Genomic DNA, 21,683 nt, shown 5'->3' on the forward strand with positions numbered 1-21,683 from the left:
GTAATGGACATTCTGTAGAACATGTGACGTTTCAACCAAAAATGTTTATGTAGTTAAATCTAAATGTAGTTCCTGTACTTCAACTGCTACATCTGAATAAAACAGCGCTCAATTTTCTAAGAAAAGTAGCCTATTCAGGACGCTCCTTGTATACTACATACAAAATGCATCTCTTTCTCACCGGAATTAAACAAATTTTAAAGTCTGTCGATAAGCATCTGTCGTCCTAATTTCTGTGTAACACATTCACAGATAATGAAGATTATTTTATAGCTATTCTGAATTATATTTCCGTTGCGATCCGTGACCCACTTCGCAAATAATCTGCTTGTGTGTATGAAGAACCGACAAGCACCGCTGCTGCTTCAGTCACATATACGCGTATTTGTCTGCGAAGCTTACGAAAACGGCTATGATATTCGTCCATACGGATTTTTGGAATCTGAGTATTAAGAATGCACTTGGCACCCTCACATTCTGCTGCAGTTCATTTTAATATTGCTCTCACATATATTCCTAGGTCTTGAAAGTAATTTCTTCTCATCATGTTCTCCAAATAAAATTTTATACACATTTTTCACTTCTCATATTCCTTCAACAAACCCCTCCCATCTCGTTCTTCTTGACTTGGTCTCCTGTTAATATTTCAGGAATGGTGTAATTTATGAAGCTCCTCGACATGTAATTTTCTCTAATTTCACTTATATGTAAACTAACACATTTCATTATCCGTAATAACTTTGAGAACCTGATTGAACTTTGAACCGCCCTTTTTATAACGTTCATACTAGAATCTATCAAGTTATTTTGGTTATATTGTCACGTGCATGAGTAACTATAGATGGGGTTTGGAATGATAATTAGGTCGTAACGACAAGTAACCATAGCACTGTCATTAATTCACGCAATCTGCAGTTCACTACAGCACGTACTATGTCTTCTCAGTCTGCTGTCTTTTCACAGGTTGTCTGTTATCGGCTTCCAAAGCCGTAGATCCCTCAACTTCCGTGTTCAAGGCTTTACACCTTCGCTGACTGTCGCCTATCTCACTGCAGCTCCCGAGTGAACTAACTGGCTTCCAACTGCCGAACCCTCAACTCCACTCCACTAACTCCCAAGCAGGCGCCCAACTCACACCGAACTCCTACTCCTCTTACCGCCGTCTCAAGGCTCTTACGTAATGGCAGTTGCTCCCCGTTATATAGCCTCGGCACGGACTGCATAGACAACACCGCTCCTAGCAGTTTTTCTATTGCTGCATCATGTAGCGAACACAGCTTCCCAGTTACTCCATTGTTGCGTGTTAGGTATCTGTTGCTGCCAGTACTTAACAGTGGCTGTTTTGTAGCTGCTTACTTCAAGATCGTTGCCTAGCAACCACACTATTTCAGACTATAAGGAAGCGGTCGTTGCCTAACTGAGGTAAATTCCTGATGTCAAAATCGAACTCTCCAGGCAGATAAGAGTGAATTGTAACATCAGCCAAGGGTACAGGTCTCTCGCAGTGGACTCTGTAACTTTCTCAGCCTGGTCTCTTGAAGAACTGAGCGTCGTTAGGGAGCCCTTAGCGAGCGGGATGAGGTAACGGTAACTCACTAGAAGTTCTGTTCCAATCTTGTCCGGGACACCGGCTCTCCTAACTTATCCATTCATCCCACGCTATATAGTCTAACTGCTTACATAACTCGATGAAAGGATATGAAATCCCTTGAAATTATGGCAATAGTTACGTATATCCCAGATAGAATTCTTCATAACCACCGCTGCGAGACCCCTAGTTCGTGCACAATGGCTATGTACTTTCGATTGAGAAGTCGTTACCGGTTGCTAAGAAGCTGTTGTGGTTTGTGACACTCGACACTATGCGCAGCACTTGTTACTCGTACTATATAACTCTCCTCTCAGCTTGCATCACTTTGCTTCAGGGCTCAGCGCTGAGGCAGACCTTTATCTTAGGCATACTGTGAACAGTAAGAGGAACAGAAACGCCTTGCTCTGGTTTCGTACACACGTTTTCCGAGTTTACATATCTCATGAGCTTTCATGTTCGTTTATTGCACATATCATATATCATATTGCGTAGAATCAGATATTGTTTGTTGGAAGGTCAATGTTCTTAGTGTCCATTATGCATAAAATTCTTAAAAAAAAAACATAGAACAAAGTCCTCCATGAGCAATAAGAGTCAATAAATTGCCGGACTGTTGCAGCTTGCCTATAGACTCTATTCTGAGTCACGTGAATCCAGTTCAAACTCTCACAAACTTTTTCCAATAAGACCCATTTTAATATTGTAACGCATTACTGATTGTTAGGCAACGCCCGCAACACATACGCGGTCAACAATACAGGAGTGGTGTTTTCTGTGGTCCGTGCGGCGACCGTTGCTATGCAAAGCCCGATACACTATTATAATACAATTAATATTCCACCGTTTGTTGTTAAAGAAGAGGTAAAGCTATTCCTGCAACAGGCCGTGGAGGCCCATAGGGTTGTGAGACGTCGAGGCGCCAACATTTTCTAGATAATCGGCTCACAGATGGCGGTAAGGTTGTCAGCCTTACGAGCCGGCCGGACTTTCAGTTTACTTACAAACTACGCCGAAGGATATACGGTATTGCACGACAGAAACAGCTTATTATAAAACTTACATCATACACAATTTCTAGAAGTAGTTGTTTCATTTCACCATATGAAGTATTATTTGAATGGTTAAAGTGGTTATCATTTTTGGTAATCAAATTAAAAATATTTTGCATTGACATTACATTTTTCTCATTACATACAAATGCCGTTGTCTAGGATTTGACGTGGCACTGAAGCAATCTTTATTAAATAAAGAGAGACAAAAGGTGTTTTACAAGTCAGTGACACTTTAAAGGTAAATGAAATATACTAAAATAATACATAATATTTAGGTGAATTTTATATTTACAATTATTATACATGCAGCAATATAAAATGATTTTACAAAAATAAAAAGTATGCATTTAATCTCTGAGCTGTTACCCGTAGTGACGTCCTCAAGAGCCTGATATTCATTCGCATTTCAGTAAGTTTCAAGCCAAGAATATTAGCATGAAAATCATACCGAAACTAGTGCAGGAATTTCTTTTTCTTATTTTTACATTTTCGATAATTACTCCAAGACAACACGCTTCAAGCTAATGTTGTTACTTGTACTGTTCGCGTATAAATTGCTTTGGTGCTCTTATAAATTTTGAATAACTCATATATATAAAATGTTTTATAATGTAACTTTGATTATGAATTTTTTTATCTACAGTTTCAAAAGCAAATACGGTATCTCAAAATCAATGAAAGAACGGAATTATATTAGTTGCAGTAAACGAATTTTGAAGGGAAGTTATGATTAAAATATAAAAGAGAAACACAACAGACATGCCAATAGAGAAATTAAATTATATGACTAGACTGCAACCATTTACTAAGTTTGTTCCAAATTCGTATTTAGAGATATGAAACTCATATTTTGATAGGGTTCATTTTCCGATACACTCTCTATATTAGAATAGGTTGTAAATGGCCATTTAAATATAGTTAAACAAGAAATGTGAGAAAGTACACAATAGCATGACACACCGTAATCAACTGAACTTCATTAACTACGCCCTATTTATATGAATTTTAACATAATATCAGTTTTAACCTATTATAAGAATATATTATTCGGATATTAAATTGTTTGTATATATGTATATAAATTGCAAATTTTCCATTCAGTATGTACTTTAGTATTTCACCTACCAAGAACCACAGCGAAAAAGCAGATTTACACCTTATCGAAACATAAAACTGTTACAAAATGGCAACATAAAAGTTAACACGACACGCACTAATCAGCTGAAATATAATAACTCTGGTCTATACCAATGAATACTTAGATAATATTAGTTTAATCTTTTGTAAGGCGTTTATGACTCGCATACTTAATATTTTAATAAAAATTGTAAACTTTCCCTTTAATATGTTACAACCCCTGACGACGGTATTGTACACAGAAACATGTCGGTTTTTTTAACAGTATGTAATCAACACAACGAAATAGACTACATACGCTTAGATGGAAATTTACATCCTGTTGTAACAAAAACTTCTTGTCTCTTTCCAACTTCTGACACTGCCGCCGAAATTATTGTTATTTAAAACAATGTAGATACTTAATGTTCTGCAAAATTGTATTTCGTTTATTTATATATGAGCATTGCCTGTGTCTTTTTTTCATTAGACGGAAACATGGTATGTTAATTGGCATAAGACATCGCTTTAACTAAGTTAGAAACTAAGGCCTTTATTTGAAAAATATTCTACTTCACGTAATATTGTAAAAATTATTTATATGAAATAGTGCTCGTCTCTTTTTAATTATGACACACTCTTTACAATGTCTTCTATGTTTGTAATACAAATCAAGAAAAGAAATATTTTGTAAAATTTATAAATAAGTGTGTGAGAATAAGTAACATCGTGGTCATGTTTCGCTTGCTTGTAAACAGTTTCCAACGCTTCTAACAACTTTAAATAGTCGTGTGTATCATCCATGTTTGCATTAAAACATATCAGGCAAAGATATGTCTACAAGACTACAGTGACATATTTCCGTAAATGAACTGTTGTAAATATTATCGTATTGTATATAATTATGCCTGTATTTATGATCTTTATGTGACTTTGATATTGTAGAATTAAAAACAGACATGTAGACATCTTCGTGAACTGTGGTTTATTAAATTCTTATCATAAAATTTATGGGGGAATAACTGCATTATGAATGTAATTATTTGTCTATCTGGCTCTCGAAAATGAAGTGGTCAGCATAATTAATATGTCTTCCGCAAAATTATTCATGTGCTTCAACAGCAAATTATTATGACAAATACGGCGTCACTAATGCAGGAATATTCATTGAGGAGAAACTGTGGGCTTAGTATTAGTTTTGCTTTCTATATGCACATATGAATAATCATGTCAGTAGAGTCCGAACTCGTACTGAGAATGTGATAGGATGAAGGACAGGTCACTGCACGCAATGGTTACACAGCTCACAAATCNAACCAGTGGTCCAGTGATTGAGGCTAGCTCTTTCTAAGGGACCCAACTGAATAGGTGTTTTCCTTCACCTGAGGACGGAAACAGATCCAGTTTCCGAAACGTCGTGTTTTTATTTGTTATCTTAAAAACCAGGACGATGGATAAAGTCCAAAATCCCAACATATCAATGAATAATCATGTCAGTAGAGTCCGAACTCGTACTAAGAATGTGATAGGATGAAGGACAGGTCACTGCACGCAATGGTTACACAGCTCACAAATCCGTAAGGCGTTGCACACCGAATTCCAGACGTGAAGTGATGACGTCACAGATAAGAATACTGTTAAGTCTTGTGTTCTATGTAGTCTGGTGTTATCATTGGTGGAAATCATACCCACCGAGACCGCCCAGTTCAGCCTCGTGCGCCGCAAAACTAAGAGGCGCATGCTCCTGACCTAGGGGCTGGTGGGCAAACACCACAGGGGCTTCCGCTTTCTTGGGAGCAGAAGGAGGATGAGTGGCGTGGCCGGACTTGATGACCTCAGCATTGAATCCGTTGTGCTTGTCGGAAGTGTACTTGACCGTACGGGTGGTGCCGTCGGGTTCCACCAAGCTGTATTGACCCTTAACGACATCACCGTCTCGTTGTTCGGACTGCTCCTTGATGTCGCCTGTGTGCTGATCATTTACTCCGTACTTGAACTCGTACTTCGGGTGCGCCTTCAACAAGTGAAACAGGGCAGCGATTTCTTAACATATACACATCTGTCGCACTACTAGCAGTCCTAGAATAAATTTTATAAAACAACCCGTTATTTGAAAGCCGATCTTGGCAGATTTAAAGCATTTCAGTTGCCCTGAAATTCTTGGTTACCGGGATATTTTTGGTTAGAAAAATTCGGAACCATATAACACGTCCGAAGAACAAACACAAGGGTAGAGAACGGAGTTTTTATGATTTTAAAGAGAATGAATCATGAATTATATTTTTCATATATCCCATTTCTGGAGCTTCGATATCTCAGTCGGTACAGCGACGGGCTAAGGATGTACGGCCGGGGTTTAATTCCCGGCGGGGGCAAGATATATTTCTCAACCCCACAGCGTCCACACTGGGTTTAGGGGCCCGCCTAGCCTCCTACCCAAAGGGTACCAAGGAATTTTCCCTATTGGTTAAGCGGCCAGGACGTGAAGATTGACGACTCGCCGCCACCTATGGCCGAGGTCAAGAATGGCGGAGCTATGCTTAATTACAGTTTTACTGACAGATCTTTCAATATTGTTTTCAGTAGGAGTTTTATGATTGCGGTTTGAACCTAATTCTCTACTTCTCGAATACTAAGCTAATCCACTAACCTTGCCCCCGGGCGGTACAGGAATTGTCTCGATAGACTCTTTCTCAAATACTTCCAACTGTAGCTACAAATATAATATAATAATGCGGTATTTTATTTATTTTGTTAATTTGATTTATTTATTTACTTGTTTACTCAAGGTCCCAACGGACAGTTATTAAGTAAACACAAACAAAAGAAAGACGCAAAATAGAAATACATAAACGACATATAAGACAAGGCAACTTGTCCCATTTAAACAAGAATAAGAGTAGCAGCAAATCATCGGCATAACTGCAGTCACCTGAAGATGGAAGTTAGGGTCCACTCCATAAGATACAATGTGATTCTAAATTATTCTCGAGGTTGTGAAATTGAATACTTCTTGGACATATTACGTGTCACTAAAGGTGAGTATGTTGAATTTGTTTAGCATTGTACAGTATTGATTCTACAAGTAATAAAACTTTATGGGTTACACTTTCTTATTACGAAAACAGTTTTATTTTCCGGTTTGAAAATTACGGGCAACGAAAACCCCGACAATAGTTTAGAATCACTCTGCATTATGCAGAGCCACTGAATACCTCAGGCATTGGACAGTGGCCAACGTACTGGTACGAAATTTACCACTGTAAAAGGAATGTTACTTTCTAGCGCCAACTGACACAAGCTGACACTTTCAACTCACGTATTTCTCTACTACGAGGTGTTTAACCAAGGGCGCTGCATGTTGGTACTGCACTGAAGCTGGAGAGTAGTGGGGGAAATCCTCGTACTCCACAGGGTAGGCAACAATCGCTACAGCCAGGCAGGCAAGTCCCAGTGCTACCTGCAATGCATCGGCAGGCAAATAGCGCTGGGGGGTCATAGCAACAACATTCGATTATAATTACTGCTCCAGATTGTGCAGCATCTCCTCACTTTCGGCTTCGACTATGGACTGAAGCGAAGCGAATTCTTACCAAAAACGTCCCTTCCTTTGCCAGTGTTTGAGTTGAAGTGATGTTTTATTTCTGTTACTTGTGGTCTGTATCAAAGCTTGAGTGCAGTCAGAGGTAATAGTCAAGTAAATTATAATAAGCAATAGACAAATTGCATTAAAATTTTATTTTAAAAACGCATAAGCAAAAGGGGAGAAAGACAGAAAACGAAAATTTAACTCGCCTGAAAATAAACGATAAGCTAGATATGAAGTAATACTACTCAAGATTGATTTCTATATTTATGCGTAACTCATATTTTAGGAACGCCCCCAAAACACTTAGATATAAAGCAAGCCATTCAAAGTCGTTAAGGAGTTACTTCTAACTCAGACTGAGCTAATAATATTTGGTTTATTATGATGTTTGTAAACAACAGTTAAAAGGCGATTTCAATATGATAGCATCTCTCACCTTGAGTATTTCCTGTGTAATTTTATGCTGTAAAATGTTTTATAACGCAATGTAATATTAGGGATATTTTGCGTTTCATATTTGCTTATACTGCATTATGAGTAAGAACAAACAGACGGAACTGGCTCTACACTTCGTAGCCAGTAACTTGACACTTGCTTATTTACACAATGTACTGGCAACTTTCTAAAAATTTTCTATTTGCCTTAGCTATACAGACTGTAGTCACGCAGTAGGAGAAGCGAACTTCTGAAGTCCTGCCTACAGCTTACATAACGAAATCAAGATGACCAATTTATTTTTCTTAATGTTCTTTCAAATTATTACAATTCATAAGCAGCCATTTCGCAGTGAGAAATGCAGTTGTTTTATATTAAAGTATAATATTAAAAACCGAAGATCAGACTTTATATCCAAGTGGACTTAATTTTGTCTCGCGCTCACACATTCCCACTTTTACCTGTATATCGCTTTCCGAAACGATTTAACCTTAGAGAATGTTTCGTAGGATCTACTGCTGGCGTATGTATATGTTTTGTCTGTTCTCCTACGTCCCCAGAAGTACATTAAAGAATTACTTTCCTGGACAACGGTAATGAAGCTTATCCATGGCCTTCAGTGCTGATAATTCATTCATGGTAGTTGTCTGGCATTTCGGAAGGTTCAGTGACTTTATTCATTGCACGATTTTGCAAATATGTACGATAGTTTGTTTCCTGGAATTTTGTGTAGAACACATATTTGGGATCGCCCATTTATACACAACGCGCAGCTGGACATCTTTTTTCCATACTACGCTGTATCAAGACATGTTGCGTCACACTGGCGTAGTAAATAGCATCTGGACCAATTTCTATTTGACAAAGTATGGAAGGAAAACACGCATTCAGAATAGGTATAAAACCCATGCCTAAAATTAAAATTTAACGGTTTTCTATTCATCATGCCAAAATTATATGGATTATGATATATGTTTACATTCATTCTGTTTGCTGAAATGTCATCTGAAGGGGAATGTTTTAACCTAGTGGCAGTAAATAATATTGTCACGTGGATACCTATTGCTAAGCCACGGCTCGGTAAACAAACCTCAACCGCGACTGTTGCTATGCAATGAATCGGTAAACACGAATCAACAAGAGAGACTAAGTTTTTTGCTTGGTCCTTGCCCAGGACTTAGCTCGAATACAATCGGCGCTACAAGGCAAATGAGGGTGCAGCTGTGGAGTGTTAACCAAAATCTCCATTGCTAAGATTCGTACCAGGAAATGTCTAGTGAAAACACTGCAGCGCATTAGCCACTGTGGAGAGCTGTTACAAGTGAAGACTAGTGGAAACAGACTGAGAAGGCATAGTGCGGAGTGATTTGGAAATCAACAACAGTGTTCCATTTATTTGTAGTTACGACGTATACCAATTCACCAATCCAAACCCCGTCTATAGTCACTAATACACGCGGCAATATAAAGATAGAGAAAATTTAATTAAAATGAATATTCTTTCGGTCCCTCCAACAGACACTTCTAGGGCTATCAAATCAAGTAGACGAAGCTATAAGAAATGTATACAAGTTTGATTGGAGCAGACCACTTAAGAGCCACGTACAGGACAGTTTAATACTAAAATGGGTGCCTAAAGAAGATGGTGTGTGAGGGATGAACAAATTCAAACTGCCTCCTTTACTCCCCAGGAAAATTCCTGGTACTCATTTCTGTAAGAGGCTGAGTCGACACAAAGGTCATGATGCGGCTGGAAAGACTAGGTTAACTGAAGAATCCAATGACCTCATCAAAATCGAACCAACGACCTTCCAGCTTGTAGCATAATTCCTCAGCCAACTACGCTACCGCGTTAAGTGAAGTAGTATATATTCATATATTTGTCGTAATAAATAAATAGTTGCATTTTTATTATGGTTTATTTAAAACACCAGGTTTACAATAGTATCCATTAAAAGAGCGGGTTTATGTAAAGTTGAATTGAACTAGCCTCGTAAGCATCCCATCTCATTTATCTCTTTCCTGTAAATTTTTCTTACATTAATGTTCAAAGTTTACACGTGCTCCATATCTGATTAATCCCATCCTCTTTGTGGTTATTGACACTAGAAATATTGCGAGGCAGCGTAAGTCCCTTTGGAAGTTTCGGATGCGATATTATTAAATTGCTTCGTCAGATACTGACAACTCTTCAGGTAACTTCACAGATCCAAATGTGTAAGGCGGGATGGTATCAAACTGATATTAAGGAAATGGAATATGGAGGTGTGAATTGGATACATATTTTAGGGTCAGGAGGGGTCGCTTGGTCTGATCTTGTCATCATTCTAATTCCGCATATGTCTCGAATGTTGTAACTCGTTGAACTAATATCGTCCATTTAAGAAGGACCCTGTCCTGTCATATTAGATCCTTATTCTCCAAAATACTGTTCTTAGAACTTCATTATCAGTCACATAAACGTAGGGATTGAGGTCTTCACGGGGCTGGTTATGAAGTATTACACTTTCTGAGAAATAACGTCCTGTAGTAAGTTGAAAGTTAACCGATATTTCGGAGGAACAGAGCTCTTCTTGCTAATTTCTTGCTTATCTTGTTGTTCTACCCTGAAGAAGTAGGTGACCAGCTTCGAAATGTCGGTTGACTTTCAAGTCAATACACGGCGATATATTACAGGAAACAGAACTCTTCAAGCAGATGTAACTTCTCATAGTGAGAGCAACGCACGCATAATGGTGGGGTTCTTACATGGCTGTGACTGCTGAAACTAGCCTCCGTGAAAGTTGTCATGTAAGAGAATAGTACACGTATTCGCGTGGTCTACTGTGCTGTGTGCTTTGCTATATATAATTCGTCCTTCTGTTTTCGATTATGAATTACAAGTATTTTGAGTTTTGCGACTGCTTTGCATGAACATCCGACAAGATGGCCAATAGCATAATTTCCGTTGCCAGAAAAAATAAGCAAAACACACTTTTTAGCTCACATGAGGCAACAAAGAAGTGAATCGCGTTATACTTACGAACTTTATGTAGATTAATTGTGTTAGAGCAGAAATTTATGAAGAAAATTATTCGCCTGAGGAAGATGAAATACACTGGAGAAATTTACACATTAAGGAACATTATAATGTTAATCCACACTAAACTTTAGTAGGGTGATTGTGGTGGAATCAATGGAGGTGAGATAAACAGGGACTGTAGCACGCGTGGCAGGGATAATAAATTCATATAACACTTCTGGTTATCAAACTTTAAAGGCACCCAACTTAGAAAAACTGAAAACACATAGGAGAATAATATTTAGGTGGATCTTTAGGAAATGAAGTGCCGGGAAGTGGAATGTACGAGAAGCAGGGATTAACTCTCAAGGACACAAAACAAAACTAAATTCGTGTAAGAGGGCGGAGAATTTCATGAGTAACTTTGTAAATGTTTGCTTCCCAAGAAGGGCTTACCGTAAGTGACGTTACGTTTTCATGTCATATTATTATTATTATCATTATCATCATCATCCTTATCATTATTATTATCATTATCATGGTTATTATTATTATTATTATTATTATCATCATCAATTACAAATATCCATTCAGAGCTAAGTTGAAGTGAAACTCAACTTCATTTACGACGTCGTAACACTCACTGAGTGGTACCCACATCGATTCTCTCTCGGGACCGGAACTTCTGATTGTATTCATCGCGTTCTATCCAGATAATGCTGGATTTTTTAAGGAACCATGTCCCCAAGTATTTCTATCAACGGCCACAAAAAAGTATATTGAGGAGAATTACCTGCTTTCATTCATAACCACACACTACATATTTCGACTATAATTAGTCGTTATCAGGTGTAACACACAAAATAGTAAAATCCCTGTATTGGTAGTGCAAAGAGTTTTATATATATAACTATAGAAATGTTAAAATCTATAGTCGGACTTAATGTTTATACGGACATGTGTATTGACTTGATAATTCCTCTATCACTATACAATTCACTGTAATGTCTTCTTATGCAGTTTGGGATCTCTACACTCTTACACCAAATTAAAATTCTATGCTGTAAGTTAATTTTGAAATTCGGAGTTTACTTTGGTGCTTTGTGGGTAGCCAGGTGTGTCAAGTGCAGTTTAATGTGAATCTTGAAGAAAGAGTGGACAGGTAATTACGATTTTTACACCTTGTCCTTGAAGAAATTATTCAGATGGTGGAAGGCGGATATTATTTTTGGGCAAGAGGTGGGTGCTGAACCTAGCCTGTTTTACAGCACAAAGTACCTGACTCATGTTTAGTCCGACGGAAATGCATCAAAAATATTCTTGGAACCCATGCGTTTGACACAACGTTATTAAACAAAGCAAAGTATTAAAATAATCTGACCAAATCTGTGCAGCATAGCCTTTTTATGAAACGAATATTCTATCAGCTACTCTACAAATTCCAAGCAGTTCATGGAATCTGAAATGTTCATTTTCGAATACACAAGCTCCAGCCATTGGATCCTATTCCGAATCAAGTGAATCCACTCTACACTACAATTTTGAGATCCATTTCGGTATTATCTTCTTGTCAAAGCCCATATCTTCTGAGATACCTTGTCTCATCCCATTAGTAATATCATTTTATACTAACTAGAACTGACTTCATGAGGATTAGCCCTTCCTGAGAAACCGCCAATTGTGCAGCTACTCAAGAGCTTTCCAACATTTTATGGAACACGAAGGCTCATTACAGTGTTCACAAGAGCCCTCCACTGGTCCCTATCCTCAGCCAGATCAATCCAATCCATACCATCGCATCCATATTGTCCACCCACAAACGTCTTGATCTTCCTAGTGGTCTCTTTCCTTCTGGTTTTCCCACCAATATCCTATATGCATTCTTCTTTTCCTCCTCCTCTTCCTCCTCATGCCTGCTACATGTCCTGCCCGATCATTCTAATTATACTTGGTGAAGAGTACAAGTAATTTAGCTCCTCATTATGCAGTTTTCTCCAACCTCCTCTCACTTCATCTCTCTTCGGTCCAAATATTCTCCTCAACAACCTGTTCTCAAAAACACCGTCAATGTTGGTCCCTTAATCCATGATACATATGTAATCGCCATCTTGTAGTGCACTCAATTTCATATGTCGCTTCTTACTACATGTTTCGGCAACATAGTGCCAACTTCAGGTTCGTTATTTACGCTAAGCTATTACATTGTTTGCCATCTTGTGTCTTTCATAAAATTATTTAGAAAGTATAAAATTTGTATATACTAAAACTTGTTAAGGTTTTGCCTCGCAGCCAAAAAGGAAGGACACATCACAGACACAGTACACACAGAAACGACTCCCATAGTGGACGAACCATACAATACGCGAGTTTAAATTAAGACATATAGATGAATAATCTTAACAAGTTTTAGTACAGTTGACGAATAATGTACTTTCTAAATAATTTTATGAAAGACACAAGATGGCAAACAATGTAATGACTTAGCGTAAATAACGAACCTGAAGATGGCACTATGTTGCCGAAACATGTAGTAAGAAGCGACATATGAAATTGAGTGCACTACAAGAAGGCCATTACATATGTATCATGGATGAAAATCAGTGCAACAGGACGTTAAAATACAACATCGCTCCCTTAAAGTCAGAGATCAAGTCTCACATCCATACAAAGCCACAGGCAAAATTATAATTTTGTATAGTCTAATTCTTATGTTTTCACACAGCATACAAGCTAGAATTTTATATATAATTTCAAATTTCGCCAGGGAGCGCCACATGACCCACACATCTCAAAATCCTTGATTTGACCATCCTAATACTACATTCCATACGCGAAACGGATCAAGGTCGGTTTAAATGTATAACCTATTTTGTGACAAATTAAATATAACCAATTAAATCTCACTTGTGTAACCTGTGTAGCATAAACTCCGAACTCTTATCTCTGGAAATGTTCTGTCAGCTGATATGTGATGCAACCTCTCTAAACTTTCGCACCATGTTATGACTCAGCACTTCACTGTGAGCCTCAGACTCACAATGTACCCAGAAATCCAACTAAGTTAGCGCAATAGTTACATACCTTTGTGAAAGTCATTCTTGCCTACAAGTGTTGGAAGCTGAATGCTTGGACGATCAGTGATGATTCACAGTGAGCAGGTAACTTCTTATATACTCTCGCTTCCAGACGCCTAGTAAAAGTTCGGTAATGTTATGGTGGGAGGAACCGCTATGCGTCCCGTGAGAATAGCAAGTAGTGTTAGCAACAGTCAATGCATAATTTCTTTTCCGTCTTTCCCTTAAACTTTATTCATGATTTGCTTTTGCTCTTCTCTAATAATTGGTAAAAATATATGAAGAATCATATGTGGCCCACGAATTTTAGGAATAGAGAATACCGTATTTTTCTCTTAATTATGTATTCTTATGAATACCTACTCCACTTTTTGTAAACTCGGACATTCGTCACGACAAAACCAAAGGCATTTATCTAGTTTTGGATTATCTTAGCAGACGCTCCTGATGATTACTCAATTCAATTCAGTTCAATTCAATTCTTTATTATTTATGGAGGGAGTCAACAGCCACAAGGCCAATTACAGACAGAGCACACTGTAGATAAAAGTAATCACATTATGGACAATCACAACATAAAGTCAAAGTCAAATTACAGGGAAGCACTTGAAGAAAAACACATTAATGCAGAGAAGTAAAAAATAAAGTAATAAGAATAATTATAATTTTAGTAACAAATCTGAGTTTTTGTTGAGAACTGAGAAATGTAAAATATAAATATTTAGAAAAAACAATAGTAATTCAATTCAATTCTTGTTTATGTAATAATGAAATTGTATTAAATTCAATTCTTATTTATTTATATGCTAACTTAAGAGCCCAAAAGCCAATTATAAAATGAGTACAAATAAAAAAAGCGAAACACAAACAAAACACGGAAACAAGGCAACCTATAGGCCTACCATTTGAATAATCCAGATAATTTTTACGTAACAATTAAGAGCTCAGTGGATAATAATAATAATAATAGTAATACGAGAAGTACATTTGTATAAAGACGCTGAATTTTAGAAAAAGATTAAGTAAGCGGTAATGTTATCTAGAGGAAATACTTTCGGCAAAAATGACATAAATACAAACGGAGTGGAAATAACTCCTAATATCCCTTTCCCGTCAACTTGCAACAGGCGAACACGATGGCCGTTATCTCATTTACTACTAATTAACGAGACTTAACGTTCCTTTGACACCACAGTTTTACCAATTATATGACTGTCCAACGATCACTTTGTCCTAGATAACACTGACGACAATTTGTAAATTTTGCTAATATCTATTAGCACTACATTAACTCCGCACATTTAATATTATCCCTATGTTAATTATATAATTGTCCATTGTACTAATATGTAATCGTACTTTAATCTCAATTACCTTATTAATGGCCGGAATTACGGAAATAGATCCCATCACTGCCTAAGTCGCTAATACACCGTAAACATAAACATTAATAATGTAAATTTATTTTCTGTAAATGTGGAGGCTGCAATTCTGACTGAAACATAGATACCTACCACTGCTGCATAACCAAGATGACTATGCAAGTCACGTTTCCATCAGCCAAATCCGTTTGTAAATAGAATAACATTAATCACAATTCTTTCCAATAAAACTAATTTATCCTCAAAACTGTGTTAACTTAACTTTGTGCATCGCGAGAATATGTGGATGACATCTCCACTATGAAGTATATCTGCGTAGTGTTGTGCTTAAGCACAGAGAATATTTACTCCTTCCACCAGTACCTCCCAGGCGACTTCTAAAGGAGTTTCTGTAAAATTTTATGTGTTTCACGTGTCTTTATTATAAACCAGATTCGTACCTCATTTAACTTGAGATACATTGTTGTGGCTTCATTTCATAACTCCTTCATATCTCTTCAGGGACATACTTGTATGTACGCGTTCATTCAAAGTTCTTCAGGTCTTGCGATGGGTCGATCTTGTGTCCGAAGGATACCACTTCATATCTAATAAATTTATTTTCAGGGTCAGTCTCCAGTCAGAAAGAATCAGGTCATATGAACTTATTCTACACTAAACAACAGGAAGATAAATATAACTAAGTGTGGCTTATTCATGCGAATCTTATTAAACAAAAACAAACTCCTTGGCCTGTAGTCCGCAAGCGAACTATACCGACTGAGCGACCACCGCTTGCCGGCGAAGTTAATCCCAACTTTTGCGCATAGAGAGTATCACGTGGTCAGCGCAACGGATCCCCACTGCCGTTAATCTCGGTTTTCTAGACCGGAATCGCTATTTCCTTGGAATAGCTCCTCTGTTATCCACACGAGTGGACCCTGGTCCAAACTCACTATTTCTCAGAAATTCTGGTAGCACCTGGGATCGAACCCGGGACCTCTGGATCTGTAGCCAGGAACTCTGACCGCTAGACAACAGAGGCGGTCTCAAATCTTATTAAACAATGAAAATATAAATTTTCATATAAGTATATGTGAATTCTCCTATTTTGAGCTCGACCACGAATCTAATATTACTTTGTCCACTGCTCTAACAACTAGCTAATTCGCGTCTCTAACAAATGAATTTCTTCCCTCGTACGGCATTTTATGGGTATGAAAATCACAGGTCCTCAGTTTCTCTGGGTAAATTTTTAGCAAAGTTCTTCGCCGTTCAACTGCCAATCTTTACGTACCTCCTCACTTGCATAATTGTAGAATTAAATTTTGAGTGCCCCAGAAGCAAGCGATCTCCTAATACTGTATGGACTAGTGTGCACCTTGCCATATTTCTTGCACTAACTATCGAACTAGCTCCATGGAGCTGAATCCTCCTTGAGAAGCTGTCAGTCGTTCAGTAACTCACCACTTCTCCAACATTTTATGGAACCCGAAGGGTAACGTGTTCATTAGAGCCCTTCCACTGGTCGTTATCCTGAGTCAGTTCAATCCAGTATAACCGTTTTCCTTAACTTATGTAGTATATCCGAACAATCCGTCCAAATAGAGGCCATTTGTTATATTTAGAAACAAAATGAGGAGTTAGCCCGACGCCCAGCCCCTAAGCTGCAGGACCACTCCTTACTGATTCTCCGCGACTACTCATTCAATATATTCGCAACTATCCTTCATATCTGGAGGCCGTCTGCATCCTAAACTAGAGGGCGCGTTATGCCGTCGTGAAAAGGGACCTAATTAAGATGGATTTCTTGTACTGTGTGTCTGACAGATACTAAGAACTGTTAACCCCTTGACTTTCAAGCTGTGGTTGGAGCTTCTGCGCGTCAAGTCTCAGATGTAAAGCTACAAACAACGGCTTTGTGGAAGCTAGTAGCTTTGATGGTTTATATATATTGTAAAGTGGATGGTCAAGACGTTGCTAGGTAATTTACCGTTAAATACTTTGCAACCGAATACACGTAAGGCAGCAATGGGAGTGAGGCTTTTTCTATACGCTCGGCGCAATGATCGTTGCTATGAGACAGCTTATTATACTTGTACACGTTCCAAAAATATAGCTGTTTTCTGCGTGGTCAGTGCGGAGGCTATATAACGACACTTAGAGACAGATTTTAAGATTAAATTTGTAAATATATGTAAATACTGACAATGTACTTACTAACACAGATTATGACTGACAAATGACAGACCCGACCTCTCGTCAGAGAGGGCGCCCCAAATGAACAGGACAGTAACTTTCATATAAAGAAAAAAAAATCTGGTCATGAGCCCCAATCGGGGCTTGACACTAAGACAGACAGACTGATTGACCGTCAGTCGCAATGTGGCTTTGACCTTGGCTTTGAACAGAAGCGAATATTTGAGAGTGTTTGAGTGTCTTTAAGTAACTGTAAGAATTAGAGCAGCGGGAATTTCGTAAAGACCTGTGAAGATTTAAAGTGTGATTTGAAGACTTTTAATTACGTGCAATATCTGGAGTGATCTGAAGTGACAGTTTCTGTGTTGAGATCCATTATCAAGACAGGACTAGTTTGTGCGTGCAACAGTGGATTATGATGTCTATGTAAATCAGAGATAGCGCTGTATTTAAGTGTAATTAGGCTAGGAGAGCGTGTGTAACCAAGCTGCTAATAAATCCAATCATAGGAACTAGAAGCCGTCATTTCGTCACGCGTACGCTCCTACACGTGACAATACAGTCGCCTTAGACATGTACGTAGCTTAATTAGTAACCCACGCAGTAGATTAGTAATGCCGTAAAAACGTAATCTTTAATACTGTGATCAAGAATTTCGATTCATTTGTAACTTAACAACAACAAAAAACCTCCGTGGCCTGTAGTCCGCAAGCGAACTATACCAACCGAGTGACCGCCGCTTGTCGTCGAAGCTAGTGCCAACTTTTGCGGATAGATGGTGTCGCGTGGTCAGCGCAACGGATTCCCAATGCCGTTAATCTCGGTTTTCTAGACCGGAGTCGCTATTTCCTTGAAATAGCTCCTCAATTATACACACGAGGCTGAGTGGGGGGGCACGCTGTGGCGTAGTTGGTTGAGGCACTATGCTACAAGCCAAAAAGTCGCGGAATCGAATCCCGTTGAGGTGGATTTTTTAAATTTACCTAATCCTTCCAGCCGCAATATGGCCCTGGGGCATCTAAAAGAAATAGTACCAGGAACCCTTCTGGGCCGTAAACGGCTACTGGCCGGCGCGTAAGACTTGCAACCTCACCGCCATCTATGAGCCGATTGTCTAGAAAATATGGAAGCCTCAACATCTCACAATCCTATGGGCCTCCAAGGCCTGTTACAGGGATACCTTTACACCTAACACTTTTTGAAGGAATGAAATGGATTGAGTTGGCTCACGATAGGGAACAGTGACGGATTCTTGTGAACACGATACTAAAACTTCGACTTCCCTAAGACGAGTGGCACTTCTTGAGTAGTTAGAGGGCATTGAACTGCACAATAAGACAATGTTCCACCGGCAACAATAGCAAGTGTAGGGCTCTTATAAAACGCGTAACGAGGCTCCGCGTTTCATAAGAGAAGGAAATTTTCTCGAGAAGCTAATCAGGCGACTAACAGCATCTCAAAAGTGACTATGTTTCATTTAGTTAATTGTTTCCTTTTTGCCTCACAAAATCGTTCTCTTCGGATATTCTTCAAGCCTTGGAGTTGTACATCAACGCTGCATGAACGCAGAGACGAAACCAATCGCAAATTTTTAACAGGCGCAGAATTTGTAAAAATTAATATTCGACATAAACTTCATTAAAATTGACCATCACGAGTTGAAATATGGACATGGCAACACGGCCAAACGAACGTTTGCTGCAATAGCCTTAATCAGCAGGAGGTTCCACTTTCTCAGTATTTGACTTCGACAGGATGTGCCCAGCTGGCAAGCGCGAACTCTTCTGTAAACGTAACATTTGTATCAGAGAAACACTGTGGACCAATGGCGTAGTAAGCACTTCCTTACCTTCTGTAAAATAATAACAGGAGGTTCCATTTATGAACAAATCTCTTTGAAATTTCTATTTATTTTTATGTTTTCTACGTTGAACTACGAACAATGCATAGTTTAGAACTGACTGCCCCCAAGCTGCACGAGCCAGTATAGCTCAGTGGGCTCAGTGGGTGGCTACGTGTTGTACAACCTCATTCCGAATCTCGTCAATGTGGATCTCCTGTTGGCCATAATATTCGGGCGAACTGTGGGGTCCCCTGACTCTCCCATCTAACTGTAACAGTGTGAGAAGCTGACTACTCACTTTCATCTGGAACAGAGTTTAAAAATGCTTTGAACTACGTCTGAAACCCGCATATGTTTGCAAGGTATGTAGATTGATATAAGGAAACATGTGTACCTGCTGCAAGACACATGGACTAGATGACTACATTTATATGAAAGTGTGGAACCTTTGCGCCTCAAGTGTTGGAGGGGAAACGCGAACCTGATCCTCCTGTTTTACTTTGTAGACTAGTAAATATATTCAAAAAATATTTCTCATGCATTACAGAGAGCGTCAAAATGAGACGACATTGTGTCACTATTTTTTAAATTATTGCAAAATTGCTACTTCCTTTATGGTCTAGTGGGCAGAGTTCCTAGCTACAGATCCAGAGGTCCCGGGTTCGATTCCGGCGCTACCATATTTTCTGGGAAGTAGTGGGTCTGGAACGGGGTCCACTCAGCCTCGTGAGAATAACTGAGGAGCTACTGGAATGGAAATTAGGCGCTCGAGTCTAGAAAACCGAGATTAATGGCCGTGCGGATCCGTTGCGCTGACCAACTGACACCCTCTATCCGCTAAAGTTGGCACTAACTTCGCCGACAAGCGGCGGTCGCTCGGTCGGTATAGTTCGCTTGCGGACTAAAGGCCACAGAAGGATTGCGTAATTGAGACACAGTTACTTTAATACATAACTGAGTGTAGTAGCGTCCGTCTTTAGGAACTGAGATAATTCATATTGCGCATTTCTGGGCTATCGCAATACGTAGTCCGGTATGTGGGGACCAACGATTCGGAGGAACATAATATTTCCATCTCCACCCTGAAAATGGAGCAGTATATTCTTTCGAATCACTCCTACCTACCTCCCAGACTACATTCTATCACAACACAGTAAGCAGCAATGAATTCTTGAGAACTTTGTTTTCATTAGTTGGCCAGGAATTTTACTTGCCTTTTGTTTAAACTTGAAGGTTCATTAAAAAGTTTAAAAAGACAAAGCTGTCCCTGTAACAGACAGTGAAGGCCCATAGGGTTGTGAGACGGCGAGGCTCCCACATTTTCTAGACAATCGGCTCACAGATGGCGATGAGGTTTTCAGCCTTATGCACCGACACCCCTTTACCCTCAGGAAGATTCCTGGTACTCATATATGCTTGAGGCTAAGCCGACCCCAGGGCCATAATGCTGCCTGAAGGATTAGGTAATTTGAAAGTTCCACCTCATCGGGACTCGTACTCATGAACTTCCTACTTGTACTGAACCAGATAAATCCAATTTTCTTCCTAAAACTGCGGCTTTCTTAATATAAATTATAATAAAAATATTTTGCCTACACCTAGAACTTCCAAGATGTTGCCTCTCTTCGGGTATATATTTCCATCTCAATATGCGCTCTACATGCCTTAATGTTCACGTCGTTACCCATTGCCACTGTTGTTGTCACAATTGTAGGTTTCCATTGGAGTAGAAACGGCCGGTGAAGGAAGCAAATCCCAGCATTTTGGCTACTGAACCGCACGATAAACCAGTAAGGAGATTGACATCTGTAAATCGTTTGAACCTGTGTGGGTTTCACTTCTGTTCATGCGTTACAACAATTAGACCCGTTGCGTGTGTTGTGTGGACACCCAATTGCAGTAAAGTAATAATAATAATAATAATAATAATAATAATAATAATAAATCACAGAGGAAGACTCCGGTAGTTGTGTGATAAAGAAAACGTATTTCCTCTTGCGCCGAACATCTGTTTTCATTCGTGAGCTCTAGCATTTGGTACCAAGACCCATGATTCGGTAACATGACTTGCATCCTATTAGTTTTTGCCTCTTCATACACTTGTCTGCTGTCCGTTACAGTGACTTATGTTTTCTCTTTGCACGGGCATATTCAAATATGGGAATAATATTGAATATGACCCATTTTCGAGTACCATAAATTTCCGTATAGGATCTCCTTCCTTTTTCTCTCTTATCTAAGAGTTATGGACAAAAATATACGAGGGAGTTTTACCTGTTACCTTGTACGAGTGGGTGTCATCCCTAGGGAAACCCTTAGATTGGCAATGCTCGAAAGCTGGATGTTGGGAAATACCTGTATATTTGAATCTGAGATGAAGTTAAATGAGGATAGAGACAAATTTATAAAGACATCTCCATAA

The 21,683-nt window shown here is 38.8% G+C and overlaps 1 protein-coding gene across 1 annotated transcript; it reads right to left on the reverse strand.

Moving 5' to 3' along the window:
* Positions 1–5,428: 5,428 nt before the first annotated feature.
* Positions 5,429–7,258, reverse strand: LOC111869961 (cuticle protein 8). Its single transcript, XM_023861865.1, has 3 exons — positions 7,079–7,258; positions 6,410–6,472; positions 5,429–5,773 (listed from the first exon to the last, which is right to left on the reverse strand). Exons 1-3 carry the CDS (start codon positions 7,256–7,258, stop codon positions 5,429–5,431), a joined length of 588 nt encoding a protein of 195 aa, XP_023717633.1.
* Positions 7,259–21,683: the final 14,425 nt, after the last annotated feature.

The sequence above is a fragment of the Cryptotermes secundus genome, unplaced genomic scaffold, assembly GCF_002891405.2.
Source record: "Cryptotermes secundus unplaced genomic scaffold, Csec_1.0 scaffold1064, whole genome shotgun sequence".
Taxonomy (NCBI): Eukaryota; Metazoa; Arthropoda; class Insecta; order Blattodea; family Kalotermitidae; genus Cryptotermes; species Cryptotermes secundus.